The sequence below is a fragment of the Xiphophorus hellerii genome, chromosome 11, assembly GCF_003331165.1.
Source record: "Xiphophorus hellerii strain 12219 chromosome 11, Xiphophorus_hellerii-4.1, whole genome shotgun sequence".
Classification (NCBI taxonomy): Eukaryota; Metazoa; Chordata; class Actinopteri; order Cyprinodontiformes; family Poeciliidae; genus Xiphophorus; species Xiphophorus hellerii.
In genome coordinates, this window is record NC_045682.1 from 9,782,726 (window position 1) to 9,798,245 (window position 15,520).

Genomic DNA, 15,520 nt, shown 5'->3' on the forward strand with positions numbered 1-15,520 from the left:
TAGAAGCCTACTTCTATCTTCTATAGTAGGAAGCATTTTTAAACTGCTGTTTTTGAGCAAGGGGTTTCTCATCATTATGGCTGTTGCACATTTCCCATCCATTGTGAAGCTTTACTTCAAGCTTTGGATCAGAACCATTGTACATGTCCAAGAAAATGTACCATTTTGACCTGTGCAATTTTGAACAGTATTGTTCTGGGTAGCACACTTAATTTGGAGACAAAGATTTCCATTTCACCTTTCTAAAATATGACTAGGCATCTGTTTGGCAAGTATGGACATTTCATATACATATTTATTTATTGTTAAACCCTCTTTTGTTCATTTATGTGACGCAAATTCTGTGGTGTAGCCAATAAATTCATGAAATAAAAGAGGTGGTGTTTGGTATTGACGATTACTTCCATCAACCAGATTTATTAACACCTGATTGTTCATATGCTTAGATTGGCCAATAATTGGCACAAATGCACATTGTTTTAGTAAGCACTTGTGGAACTTGTTATAAGATTATTTCTACAACCCACTCTATGCCAGATTTTGATAAATGAGATTTGCATGAATCTAACGAAGCTAAAAAATACATATGAACTAATATTTAAAAGCACCAAACTTGGTGGTTGAGAATTAAACATTTCATCATGCTATTCCATCATGCTATGTTTATTTTATTACAAGATCTAGCAGTGATTTAATATTTTCACAAAGATGCATATTGTAGCCTGTATAAAATAATCTCGCAGGAAAGCACAGGGCAAAGTATCTAGGTGTTTTCGGAGTAGCTCCTACTCAGAATATAAGAGCTTCATCACAACAAAGCAACACTGGCAGAATCTATCTCTGTGTTGTGTTGTCTATGTGCCATTAGAGGTTGTGTGCAGCAGTGTCATTGTTTGTTCAGACTTCGTAAATTCTCCTTCATACCTTTTCTTTGTGTCATGATGTTTTCCATCAAGGTGAAGGAAAAGTGCTCTGGGAGAGACAAACAACATTAATATCGTCTCTTGTTTTGTAGTACCATACTTTCATGTATTCTAGTCTGATTTGCTTTCTGTTTGTCTTCCCCTTCCCACCAACATTACCTCATGAGTAGTCAGTTTTAGTTCTATTCATATATTCCGGATACACTATATAGATTCTGCTGTCTGTTTGTTCATGTTCTCACTCCATCCAAACTTTGATTCTCTTCTTTACTATCTATAAACGTTGATGTTGTTTGTGCACTTTTTATATTAAAAATTAAAATATTGAATTGCATAAACACTAATATAAGTCTTCTTCTACTTACTTGCATCTCCAGTGTAGACAATTGGTACACTGTATATTCTAAGAAAATTGCCCGTACAGCCATTGTGGCAAGAAAATTGGAAGTTCATAAAACTTTCAAAAGTTTTGTGTTCTTTCTGATTAACAAGATGTGAGTTGACATCAGGGCAGGTTAAGCTAAAGCCCTACAGCTTAAGCCCTATGGCTGGAAAAAGGCAATGATCATCCATCCATAAATACACCATCCATCCATCCATCCATCCATCCATCCATCCATTCATCCATCATCTTCCGATTAATCCAGGGAGGCTTCAGAAGGCATTTGAACCAGATGCCTGAGTCATCTCAACTGGCTCCTCTTGATGTGGAAAAGCAGTGACTCTACTCTCACTCCCTAAACTTTTCATCCTATTCCTAAGGGAGAGCCTAGACAACCAGCAGAGGAAAACTCATTTCATCTGCTTTTATCTGCGATCTCATTATTTTGGTCAGTATCTAAAAGATGGCTGTCCAAAATCTGACAACTCTAACCCAAAATGAGCCCAATTTATTTGAGCTACTTGCCCAAGCTATAGTACAAGTATTGCTGGGTTTCAGATGATGCCGCACCGACGTCACCCAATGCAAATGGAGGGCCGGAAGTAAATGCAGCCCATTTATTTCTGTTGATAGAGCATCAAAATGTCTAAAGTTTGTGTCCTGTATGATTGTTCCAACCGTTCTAATAGAGAGAAAGATAAAAGTTCTTTTTGTGTTTCAAAGGTAGTTGGTCACAAGGGAGTTCATTTTAAAAAACTTACAGAAAAAAAGAGGAGAAAAGTGGATCAACAATCTACAGCTAAAAACAGGAGGTGCGGAAACTAACAATGCCAAAGTTTGCAGCGCCACTTTCTAACAGGTAACGACCCATTGTTTAAATTGTATTTTCAGATATTTTATTGGTCAGTTACTTAGAAAGCCAAGTATTCATATGTAAGGTAAGATATATTATTTTTATCCCCTAGCGTGGTTGTCCTCAGAGTGCTAGATTTTAGAAGTTTATAATTATTTTTCTCTCACAATTTGTCAAAAACATTTAAATGCAAAAAAGAGAACCAAAGTCAATAACACAGTATGGTTTAGTGCCTGCTCACACCAGGAAGCATATCTGCATGCTTTCTGTTTTGAATTCTGATCCCATTGTAAAGGGTGAGAACACTGTAAAAGATTATCCACCTTTTTCTATGAATGAGAAGTTATTGAATAAAGTAATGACAAAAGGGCATGTAGTGGAACGGTTTGTTTGTAAAAGTTACTTATGAATTTTTTTTTTTTTTTTGTAGTCGACTGTAAGTATTTTAAGAGTTTATACAGATAATTACATCATTGTTTACACCCACGCTGAATCGATGTTCGAATTCAGTAGAGACGTGGACTCGTGGCATTTTATTCTCCAAATTCAAAGAAACTGTTTTTCATTTATCTATTTTATTGTGTAACTCAAAATCTTTTCTTTTTTTAAATTTTTTGTTTGTTTGCAAAGTGACACCTTTTACAGCTTCTGAATTGAGCCGCTCCTCCATTTCCACCCACTCCTGCCTAATCCCCATCACCATTGGTTTATTTTTCACGTCAGTCAAAGGAGTTTGGGCGGAACTCAAACAATCCACTCGTGCTCCAAGCACTGTGGACCGTGCGCCACGGCAGACCAAGACCAGTGCAGACAGATGTACGGGAACGTTTATCCTGCTACCAGTGGAGCATTCTTATCAGCGCTTGCGGTTTAACGCTGATTTAAAAAAAACATTTATTTCAGAGTTCCTCTTACTGAGCGCACTCATCAGTAGTGCATCCCCGACAACATCCACATTAGTGCTTTTTTTTATTTTTATTTTCTTTTAGAGGAGCGAGAATTTATATCGCAAGCAAAACAGCCTAGGGATTGTAGACTGGGCTGTGTTAACCCCGTTTCCCAGACGCACACAAAAGCCACGCTCCTGCAGGTTCACCTGGATAAACTGAGGAAGCCGTCCGGTCTCGGTTAGAGGTCCAGGAGGGAGACGGAGTGGAGAAATTAGCGCGGAAGACAGGAGCAACAAAGAAGCAGGCAGGATGAACCTCAAGAGTCATTTGATTTTCACTCTCTACACTATTTATGGGATTCTACTGAAAGGTGAGTCTGGGACGCGTGGGGGAGTGCGTGGAGTGTACGTGCGCGTCAGGTTTTCATGTGTGCGTGTGAATGTTTCTGGAAACTGGTAGGAAGATAAAGAAGGGGCAAAACGCGCTGCCACACGCGGGTCCTGGCAGACCGGTGATGAGCCGTCTCTCTTTCTCCTACACGCGCGTGCACGGGCGCGTGCACACGAACACACTGTGTTTTTTTTTCTTCTTTTTCTCATTGAAAACACACACGTGTGTCTGTACGTGCTGTCTGCAGACGTTAGAGATGCAGCACAGCCAGAGGACTGCTCGTGTCCCGTCACGTTTTGAAGTCCGTTCATATTCGGGATGTTGATGCGTGCATAATTGAATAAACAGAACCCCTGGAAACTGACGTGTCGGACTAGGCGTTTTGTGCGCCTACGGTATCCTGTTGTGTCCCGTGTGCAAGCTGGTAATGAAAACAGACACCTCACAATGAAATCCAACCCCGCGGGCGTTTTTGACTTGCTGCTCTTAGATGAGCCCCGGAGTCACTGGAAGCCTTTTTACGCGCTCTTATCTGCTTGGATTCCTGGATTAAGGAAGAAGCTATCTTTGAAATGTATTCTTATTCATGAGTGAGATTTATGTTATTTCCTTCTTGGGAAGCTCTGACAGCAAAGTAACACACAGACTAAACTCAGACAGTTCCATGAGACTGCTCCCTTTTCAATCTATCCAGTAGAACTGATAATATAAATATGCCTCATACTGAGCATCACTTATCTCTTATTAAACATGCTGTGCTACTGTTTACTGTGTCTGAAAGCATATAAGACTTAAAGACCGAAAGGGATTTAAGAAGGATTTGCTGATATTGTGAGTGACATTCTGAACTCCCATATCCTGGTTTCAATAAATCTTCCTATAAACAGCTCTCAGACTTTAGAACAGCAGGTGATCCAACTGTAAACAGGAGGGGTGAGGGCAGGGCTAGGGGATGAAATCAGGGGGGACAAGGTCACTGTTACTGATCCGCACAATTAACTTATTAACTTTGCATAGCTGTTCGTGAAATGGCTCAATGCCTTTTATTGTCACACTGAAACAGTGATTGATTAGATTAAATAGAGACAGAAGGATGTGAATGAAAAAGTGTGTATGTTATCGTTAGGTCTTCACAGAAATATATGTTGTTTCTCTATAAATGGTTGATTGGATAACAAATTACAAGTTTGTGAACACAATCTTACATTTTTGCCTTAAAACAGTCCATATTTTATCCTTAAGTTAGTGCTGGGTGGCCTGAAAGTGTTGAAGAGGGAGCACAGAGTTCCAGAATATGGTGTACCAAATAACAGTGTTAGTTTGATTTTTTTTTTCATATAAAGAATTCTAACCACACAAAGGTATCCAAATATGAAGATATAGAGGCATAGAGAGGTATGGTTTCAAATTATCCACCAAACAATTAAAGTCCTTTTCATGAGATGCCAGAGAAATTGCCGGCGTAATCAAAGTTTTCTTTAGTCACGTGGAGCATAGAGTAACACAAAGCTCCCTCCCCACAACATATTCTGTGGACTGTTGGTCAGCTGGCCAAAAAAAAGTCTGCTACACTGTTTTCTTGCTTACAAGACATGTACATTTTGTTAATGTGAATTATTTACATTTGCTAGAAACACAGAGAAGGCTCCTTCCCCAGTCTTAATAAGGTAACCATGTTTTAAAACTGTAGTTGGTAAGCAACAAGTAATTCAAGCATGTAATACATTTTAGAGCTTCATAACAGCCTACAGCAAAATGAGCTGGAGAATATGGATGAGGAGAAAGATGTCTGATTTTTGATCTTGGACTTGTTAACTTCACAACTTGACTCCAGATAAGTAGATGGATCCTAGTAGCATGATGGGTTATGATATCATAAGATTATGTCCTGCTTACTCCAAAATCATATCAACATGCTGAGTATTTAAGTCATTGTATAATGAATTTAGTAACACGAAAGGCATAATTATTGTCTTGACTTCAACCACTTTTCAGCATGGGAGAAAAGGGACGCTCCATATGAGAGATCATCGGTGCTTGATTCTCTTGATCATTTGTTGTAGCCGCTTTGAAGTGTATGTGTGTGTTTGTGTGTAAATGAGACAAAAGATCAGCCCTTTCTTTAATAACCCGACATGATTGAGGCCATTCTTGACTTAATGAATTGGTGTATAATTAGGTATCTTAGGGTGTATCTAACAGCTTCCACCGCAGTATTTATTGATGTTCACAAGCCTGTCTTCTCATTTTTACTCTCTTTACACACTTGTTGGAAGTGCGTGGGTGTGTATAATTTTCTGCATGTGTGCGTACATTCCTTCAAATGTGCACTCTGTTTGTATAGCTTATGTTTGAAGAGGCCACATTGAAAACATAACAACACACACAAAATCACGCTGGTCTCTCTGCCTCTCTTGTCTTTACCCTGAAGAGGATAATACCAGGCTGCCTGATTTGAACAGTCATCTCTTGGTGCAAGACCTATTATTGCACAGGTTCAACGCAGCAGGTAGGTCAGCCTCCTTCCGAATGAGGTCTATCAAGGAAAAGACATGGCCTATCCTCGCACTCTGTAAATGACAGCTGTTTCAGCCCGTTTGGCCTTGAGCCAGCTGGCGTTGAGAGATCCGAAGGCACTAAATCTCTGTCGTGGAGCAGACCTGCACTGCTATATAGCGCCAATGTGAGCTGTTGTGATGGAGGTCGTTGTTTACCAACAGCTCGAGTTGTTAACATATTATCCAGTGTCTCTCGTGTGCCCATGCCGTAGCCAGAGAAAACAGCCTGTTATGCAAATGGACTTCTTACGTAAGAACTCAGGGCTGAGCAATGAGCAAGGGGAGGTGGAGGCAGAGAGACACGAAGAAAGAAGTAGGGAAATGTTCAAGAATAGAGGAGTTGATAGAAGCGTAATGTGGGAGCAGAGGTGTGGAGGAGGAATGTACAATCTTCTCAACTAGAGTGTTTGGTGTGTGTGTGTGTGAGAGAGCGAAGGATGTGCACTGCTTGTTTGCTCTATGGATGCTTGTTTATCGCCGCTGCTCTGTCTGTTTTCTGTCGCTTTGCCTGCTTGGCAGTCGGTCGTTCTGAACTCTGATCTTGCTAGCCTAAATACAAACTCCCGCTGAGGGATGTGTTTATCCCTGCAGTGAGACTAAGCTGGTGAAGGCTGACCCTCCATCCCTCTGTACTTTCGTCCATTCCTCCCTCACTTCATCCTCCCATCCTGGTGTGGAGCTTTGTAGCACAGCAGCGTGGGAAAGCTACTGATAACAAGCGGCCTTGTGTGTATGTGTGTCTGCGCATGTTTGCAGAGCTACTGATTACACAGGAGAAACAAGTTGTTCCATTTTTCTTGCTTACTTGCAATTTCCCTCTCTCTTTTTGTTTCTCTCTCTTTGCATCTGTCCGTTTTCATAGACACCACATATGTGTCCTGCACCTTATACATCCATCACAAAGCTTTGCTGTACTGGGAATCATCTGGCTCAGTGCGCATCACACAGACATACACAGGTGGAGTTTCCTCCGTGGGTTCACTGCAACCCTGCCGAGGGATTTCCCATGATCAAAGCCAGTCTTTTGTTAGTCCAGGTGTTATAAAAGTTAAAACAGAAAGGAGGAAGAGGAGGCTTGAGGGAAATGTGGTCGGATCCAAAGCTTACATGCTCCTTGTGTCAAAGCAGAATGGCTCTAAAAAGAAACAAAATGATAGCAGCATTGTTGCTTTACGCACAAGGTAGCTGGTCCAGCTGGGCAGATTTGCTACCAAATGCATAATTATGATATGTTAAGACTCTTTTCCTCTGTGTAGACTTTTTGGTTTAGAAGGTAGAATTTCAATTATAAAACAAGGCTGTGGGAATGTTTTAAGCATTTATGTATCTGAAAAACTGAAATGAAGCATTATGGACTAAAAGCAGTTAGTTTATGTCAGTCAGTGGTGGTTTCTAATATGGGTAACATGGGCAGGATCTTATTATAGCTGTCTATAATAGCCCAATCTGCTTTTATATATATAAGAATAGCATTAGTTAATACATTGCTGCTGCTAAAATAATGCATTAAATTGTTTATTAGAATTATAAAAATGTTGTCTAACACCAGTATTTCATATTTGATAATAATAAGTACTTACTGGATGTACAGTAAATGTTGACAGAATTTCAGCAAAAAATGGATTTTGAATAGAAAAGAAAGATCACTTTATTTATCCTCAAAGACAAGTAATTACTTTTGATTATAAAATTTAAATTAATCATAGAGTTGACATTTAAAGTCATCCTTAGCATTTCATATTTACTATTAACAATGTTATGCAGGCTAGCATTGCTAAAATATCTGTTACATTAAGGCTGAAATTACCTATAATCCACAACACAGCTATCCAATGTTTATATATAGGGGCTGTAAGGGTTGGACCAATGGAAAACAAATGGGCTCCAAAAGGGATTTTCTATGTTTTACACAATACCCCATTGTAATTTTGTATAACTATTTGATTCAGGTCAATTCTGGGTTAAAAAGTGACACTTAATGCTTCTAGATGTATCACAGTTTTAACTGATATTCTCAATATTTACAACAAATACCTATATAGGTTTCCAGTTTTTCCAAGTACAGGCTGCTTTATGTTAACCAAAGCAGTAACATACAAAAAGCCAACAGTGAAACCCATCAAGTACAGATCCAGCCTGAGCCAAATCCATATGGGGTCAATGTACACGTGTTGCCTGGAATACTCCCTGATAGACAGAATTTAAAAGCAACCAGCTGCCTAAACAAAGCAAGCTCACTGTAAGACATTCAATCTTCCTGTTGTTTGCTTAAAGTCTTTTGCAAACTGAATGGAATGGCAAACATTTCGATGGGCCTTGGCATGTAGCTTCTTATACCTCTGTATCTTTTTCTGCTTTCATGTCTGATGGTAATTAAAGTAGCCAATGTGAGTCTTTTTCTTTCTAGAAAAGAAGTTGCAGTTATTGCATTTTCTTTTGTGAAAAACAAAGGGAACAATTCCAAATCTGAATTATCTGTGTAAATGAGTCAAATTTGGCTCGGGGTCTACAGATGACTCAAGAGTCATCCTGACTCTATGAACGTACATAGCTGCTGAGGAAATGATTCTACTAAGTTTTAGTAGCTGAGGATTCATATATAATCTTGAGGTTCCCAGGTTGTACTATTATGTTTGAAAACAAATGCATCGCATCAGCGTTAAATAAATTATTCTTTTGAACTGAAAGGAGCACTGCTAACTTTTACTGATCCACATCCACATGTCTCCTCAAAGAAATACATGGTCAAGAATGATGTTTTGTTTTTTTTGCACATGTCAAGTGTACAAATCACTAAAATGACTGTCTTGTCAGGCATAAATTCAAGAAAAGAGTGTTATTTTATCCCAAACAGCATCCTACTGTAGAATAATACACTGTTAGTGCCTTGAGCTAATGGCTTCCTACTGGTTACGATCACACATGTCAAGCATATTTCTTTTTGCAGAAGATTCAGGTTGAAAAAATGTAAAAAAAATCTTTTATTTTGGCACTAAGTGTGTGTTATATTTTTAAGGCAGTGTTATTTAGTCTGCCCAGAGCAAGAGGCAGAGATCAAATGGGCCTCCCACAGAGAACGGTGAGAACATAAGCCCACAGGTGGATTCTACTGCACCAGCATCATCAACAGACTGCATATTTACACCCTTAGTAGACACCCAGCAGGTGAAAGAGATGCACAAGCTCAACTAACATAACAGCTAATGGCACTTTTTACATGTACCTGTGTGTACAAGGTAAAATATAGAGTAGTGTGCAATATTTTAGGTGATGTGCTCTTCACTGACAAGCATGGAAGTTTATTGCAGACTCTCAATAGTTTGATGTCCATCCATCCAACATGCTTATTCTTGAAGGGTGCCTAGAGAGAACCCACGCATGCACACGCAAAACATGCAAACTCCATGTAGATAGACCGCAGGCCGGGACTCGAACCCAGGACCTTGCTGCAAGGCAACCAACTGTGCCACTCTGCAGTAAATAGTTGTATGTGTGGCTAATAATTACTACCACATCTTGTAAAAGATATTTGTATCCCATAAGGTGTGTTTACACTTCAGGAACCTATTTATGAATTTGGGTAGTTTTCTTGAGTAGTGTTCTCTCCCTCCTTGCAGTTTAACTACAGGAACTGGGGACATATCTTACTAAAAGAGATATCAATTCTGAAAATAGTCATTTTGGGAGGTTATGACTTTTTGGATGGTACCTGAACTATAAGAAAAGATTCTTTGTGAGAAGATGCTGAACATTTCTCACTGGTTAAATATTCCCAGCTTGTTATTTCAAGAACAACAGCGAAAGATGAGTTTTCCACGAAAGCAGACAGCAACAAACATTTGTGTTGCATGGCTAACCCGTATGTGCACATCTACGTGTACACACTCTAAATTTCACAGGCACGAATTACACAGGTCACTTGGCTGGATGAGGACAAGTGACAGTTGCTTCATCGCACAAGTTTCATAAGAAAATAATGGAGAGGGAGATTTCTAAATGAAATTTTAAAACAAAAATGATTTCCTTTAATCCTTCCTGAATATAAAAACCTGGAAAACTGAGGATCTTCAGATATGTTTTATGATCTAATTAGCTTATTTTATGTAAAACAATATAGACAACTATTAGACCTATCTGATAAAGTATAGTATACTGCTTGGTATATCTTGACACATGTAACTTTACTGTGCCTAATCCAAATTAGTAGATAAAGCGAAAAGGCTTGGATAAAAGTTATCTTGAAGATTAATTATTGCATGGCATAGTCAAATGTTGACTTAGCAATATTTTTTACTTTTTACCTAAAGGTTGTGCAGAACAACTTACATTCAACTGAGGAAGCTTCTTGAGACAAAATAGTTTTGTATTTCACTGTTTACATCCTGGGATCCTTTTATACTTGCATTCAACCAAGGGTGCCAAAACATTTGGTTATGTCCCTGTGTGTGGCGTGAGGGTGCCTGTGTGCACAGATGCATGCATATGTGATGTCTGCATTAGTATTGAATTCCAAAAGGATTAGACTGGCTAATCTTAAACTCCAGTCTTTGACAAGTCATGTGTCACTAATCTCAAACACTCTTTGAGAAAAAGACACAAACACAATCAAGGTTTGGATTAAAGCTCTATGTAAACACAAGGCTGTGTTCCTTTAACACAGAGAGGGAAAATTGTTTGAATTTACAATAGAGGGGGCAAAGAAACTGAAAAAATATATAATTCCATACTTATATAAACACTGTACTGTATGCTTAGAAATAGTTCATAATCAGAAGTAGGTTGATTTGATGTCCTATTAAGTGGAGCTAATTTATTTTCCAGGTTCCTTGTCTTAACAGCCTCTTGCCCAGACAAAGTTCTTTTTATGGCCTGCGCTTTTTCATCTCAAGGCTTCTTTTCATACAGTTCCCTGAGGCTGGACTTTGGAGACTTGGCCGTACATGTTCAATCATTTTTTTTCCAGCAGAAATAAAGATATGGACAGCAGTGACTTTACCTGCTCTGGTCCTTAGCCCCAGCTCTGTTATTGTTTGGGGACTTTGCGTCTCTGCTTGATAGAAATGAATTCATTCAAAATGATGTGTGTCTGTATAATGTACATAGATGTTCCTGTACACAGAACCATATTGTGTTTTGTTGCTACAGTAAAAAGGAGAAGAAATATACTGACCGTTGAACAAACTAGCCAAAAACTGCAGAGAGAAACTATTTTATGTTTCTGTTGGTGTTTTGTTGACCCAGATAGATCAATTGTATCTTTTTTCAATAGTCCACAGGCAAACATTCGCTATATAAAACATATAAATTACTGTTTATTAATGCACTATAGCTTAATTTTTTGACTGTAAGCTAATTAACAAAAACCAGGCTGCTCAAGAAAAACAACAAAAAAGTTGATTTTCAAATTGATGCATACACAGAGAAAATCTCGTAAATTCTTAGAAAGCCTTTCACATACAGAATGTTTTGTCTTCTTTTGTTGTCAGTGTTTGTCACATTTATTTGTCAAGCCAAATTCCACACAAATTAGATTAGATGAGCCATGAAAGATCTATCTCGATAAATTAGACTTTCAGTAAATTTGTTATTCGGAAGTAAATTTGTTATTCAATATAAAAGTAAAGCTTCTCATCTACATTCATTACACACAACAGTATTATAATTTAAAAGTGTTTTTATTATTCATTTTGATTAATAATAGGACACTTATAAAATGGATCTTTGATCTCAAGGAGTTTTATCCTGGTTAAATAAAGGTTGAAGAAGAATAAGAAAATTACATTGATTTTATATTTATTAAATCACCAAATTGAGTTTCACAGAAAAAAAACCCCTCATAAATGTCTTATGACCTGCACACTCGTGCAAAAGACTGCAGACTTGACAGCTGTCCAGCAGACAGTCATCCACACCCTCCATAAAAGATCATTATAAAAGAAGCTGACGGTTGACACTGTGCTGTACAAGCATAATAATGAAAAGTTGAACTGGAAAATTGTGGTTGAAAAACACACAAGCAACATGGATAAATGTAGTTTTAAGAGGAAACAAAACTCATTCAATAATTTGGACCAGATTCAGAGACTGAAACCCTGTAGAGAATCTATGGATTATAATTAAAAGAAATATAATAGTCTAATTCAGTCTTAAACAACATCTACAACAATGCAGATAAGGTAACGGCATTTATTGAAGCAGATCCTTTGTTAAAATTCATCTTATTTTTTCTCTCACCACTATACTTTAGCTTAAATTACTTTTTCAATACATCTGCATGCACTAAGGTTGAAAAACATTTAGGTTTTGCTCCATTGCAGTGTTACAGCTCTTTATATCATCCAAACTATTGATTTGGTTCTTAACTGCTTAGCTTGCAGTTATACAGTAACAAATACAGAGTTATAGCACTATACTAATTGAAAAACAGGATTTATTGCATTCACAAATACACAAGTATTCACATGTTTTAGCTTTCAAAGGAAAGCTAAAGCTAATTGAAATATAATTCCCCAAAGACACATGCTTGTGTTAATTGGCTGTGTGTGGTTGTATTTGTGTGCACATAAGGGTGTGTGTGCTTTTTCTGCTCATATTTGCCTGAAGTCAGTTTCTTGTCCCTTGTCTAATCATCAGCTTGAGGGTACCCCCTTCTGCACAACTTAATTTGATCTTTGAAAGCTATTATACTCTTTTGCATGAGCACCATTTCTAAATATGTCTAATTTAGTAAAATTATTTAACTAGAATCCATTGATGTGGACTTGAATTCAAAGTAAAACAGTTTATTTACTGTAGTAGGCATATCAAACTGCTTATTGAGACTGAGGTATATGCGGGAGTGCAGTAATTCATTAAGTGTTTGTGTGGTCCATTCATTTCTACCTGTGGGAAACTTAAGATATTACATCGTTTCTAGGCACAGAGCCTTAATTCTGGAAAGCCCAGGTGTGAAATTTCACCCATTTGAAACTCTGTAAGTCCATATTAACACACACAAAACAACCATTCTTTGTTTTGAAAATTGTAGAAACTGGGTGTCCAGGGGACAAAACAAATTAGCATTGTTGTGTCACTACCTGTCCCTTCTTTTTAATCATTGTAAATGCAGACATTCTGTGATGTTTTTTTTTTTTTTTACTGCGTGAATGTAGTTTTTTTCCTTGCCGTACCAAACCTTAGGCATATGTCTGTTTTCCAAAAGCACAATATGGGATGGACTGCTCTATTCTTTTTGATGTTGGGTAAAGACAATGTGTGTTTGCTGATACAAACTTTTTGACTGAGACACTTCAGTGTGTTGCATGGTTCACTAAAAAAGAAGCTCTTAAATAACAGGTATGCACTGAGAAGTGCTCAGTGCTGCTGAGTGGAACTAAGCAACTGACTCGACGCCGGCTCCGCCCCCATGCGGAAGTAGAGCAGTCCTCCGACAAAACCCATTCAATAAGTAATCAATGATGTCAGTAACGCGTTACTGACATCATTGGTATTAAATCTTTGAAAATTAAGTTAGTAAAAACATGGAAATTAAAGAAGATATTTAAACCAATTAGCATTTTCTTGACAAGCTGTCTGGTGATCGTTTGAGGCTGCAGAAGAGGGCAAGATAACAGGACGGCTGAATAGACTACAACCAGGTTGCTCTGTTTTGTCCTTTTGCGTTTTCAGCCTCTATTTTGAAACATATAGGGTCTGAAAATGTTAGAAGCCTTTAAGAAGTTTTTGACTTTAGGCAGCAATCTACAGTTTTTAGGGGACACACAAGAGCACTCTGTGTTAGTAATTCTAGCTGTTGCAACCTTGCTATCCACTTACAGTATATAGATAAGGAAAGTTTAAAATGTCAGCCCTGTAACCATCTTGCCTTTGTCAGTCAGTAATATAAAAGTTCTGTTTTAGAAGGACTACTCTGTCACACATATGGTGTGCAGTCTACTCTGTTCCAAATCTAAATAGTTAATGACCCCCTCAAGGTCTAGAAAAACATATTCCAAATGCTCAATTGGTACCCTTATAATGTTTGCATTTATTCAATAAAAATTGTTACAAAACCAGTTGAATCTTTTTAGCATACCTATTTGAGAGTACCAATATTTACATGGGCAAAATTTCTTGAACAAATTAGTATATTGTAATGTAATATATGTAATTGAAAAGAATCTGTGTTAAACCTTTACATTGGCACACAATTAAGATGATTAAGACATATGTTTACATTCACCAGGCTTTATTCAGAATAAAAGCACTGACATGTGTTCCTTAAAAAAAACCCAGTTGTACTTCTGTCTGTGCTGAACATAAATCTAAACACAGTAATGTGTTTGTTCTGTCTTCTGAGCACCCGGAATGAACCCGCAGCAGGTTCTAATAATGGTTGAGATGTTACTGCACTCCCTAATTAAGCTACATGCAAACTACACTTGCTGTTGGTCTTCCTGCATTACAGGATGAGAAAGGTGGAGGAAATAAACGTCCTTCAAAGTTCCGTGTTTCCTACAACTACAGCACTGCTGCACAATGCGGAGGCTGGTCAGTTTGTGACGATCAAAATAACATGATTAAAACAAGTGTTCAAAATTCGAATTAGCAATTGGCATGAACTTCCTTTCGCGTTCGGATTGCAATTTCATTTGGTGAGAGCATAATCCAATCAGAATATTCCAATTGCGTTGCTTATATGACACTTTTTTCTTTTTCCAATTGACCATCTATTCTGATTACTTATGTTTATGTAAATGTGTCTAGTGTCATATGATGGTGCCTGGTTTAAGCTGGATAATGTGACTTGACTTATTTGATTTTTGGCAAAAATACATCTGAAAATGTCAAAGACATCCATGACAATTACTAGGATTACAGCTTTTGAACAGCTGCTATAGGTGTTGATGTAGTATTTTACTCAGTATGCCTTCTCAATTTAGCTGAAGAACCCAAGACTTTATTGATAGGTATGTGACACATTTAAGTTCAGGCATAGACATAGCTGAAATAAATAAAAGTGGTTTTACTATTGAAATCCCTTAATTTTCTTTTAATTAAATTTATTACATTAGCTTTTTTATCTTAACACTCAGTATCGCCCTTTATTCCAACCCCCAGATGAGGTCTATTGTAGAAAGAAAAACAGAATTGCTTCCAAGCTTCTGGTCTGGACTTACTGGATGTTGAGATTGCTCCAGGCCTGTTGTAGAAGGAAGCAAAGATGGAGTCAAGTGAGACAATTTATAACAGTTAAAAACCAAATGAACTGAGACCCTTGGCTTGGGTGAATGAGCGGTAGTATACATAATGCGCCTAAGGGATTTCTTCTCTACACAAATTGTTCATAGTGTCTGTGTTGAGGTGTGTGTATGGGTTGTGCATGTACAAACTCTTAGCACACACAAACACATATCTCTCGTCACCATCTGTCTCTGTTTGCCACATTGCAAATCCATTATATGCTACACCACATTATTCCCCCAATCCTAAGTAGAACACACCCCTAAGCTTACTTCCACTATTGCTACTCAGTGGAACGGTGA

General features: G+C 37.9%; 1 protein-coding gene across 3 annotated transcripts in view; it reads left to right on the forward strand.

The window, feature by feature from the left end:
* Positions 1–2,918: 2,918 nt before the first annotated feature.
* LOC116728309 (cell adhesion molecule 2-like) overlaps positions 2,919–15,520 on the forward strand; it is a 227,283-nt gene continuing 214,681 nt past the window's right edge. For 2 of the 3 annotated variants that reach the window (XM_032576315.1, XM_032576317.1), the window contains exon 1: positions 2,919–3,418. In XM_032576315.1, coding sequence (XP_032432206.1) covers positions 3,358–3,418 — 61 coding nt within the window. In that variant the 5' untranslated portion in view covers positions 2,919–3,357. The remainder of the gene's footprint in view (positions 3,419–15,520) is intronic. The other variant, XM_032576318.1, reaches the window with a different exon arrangement.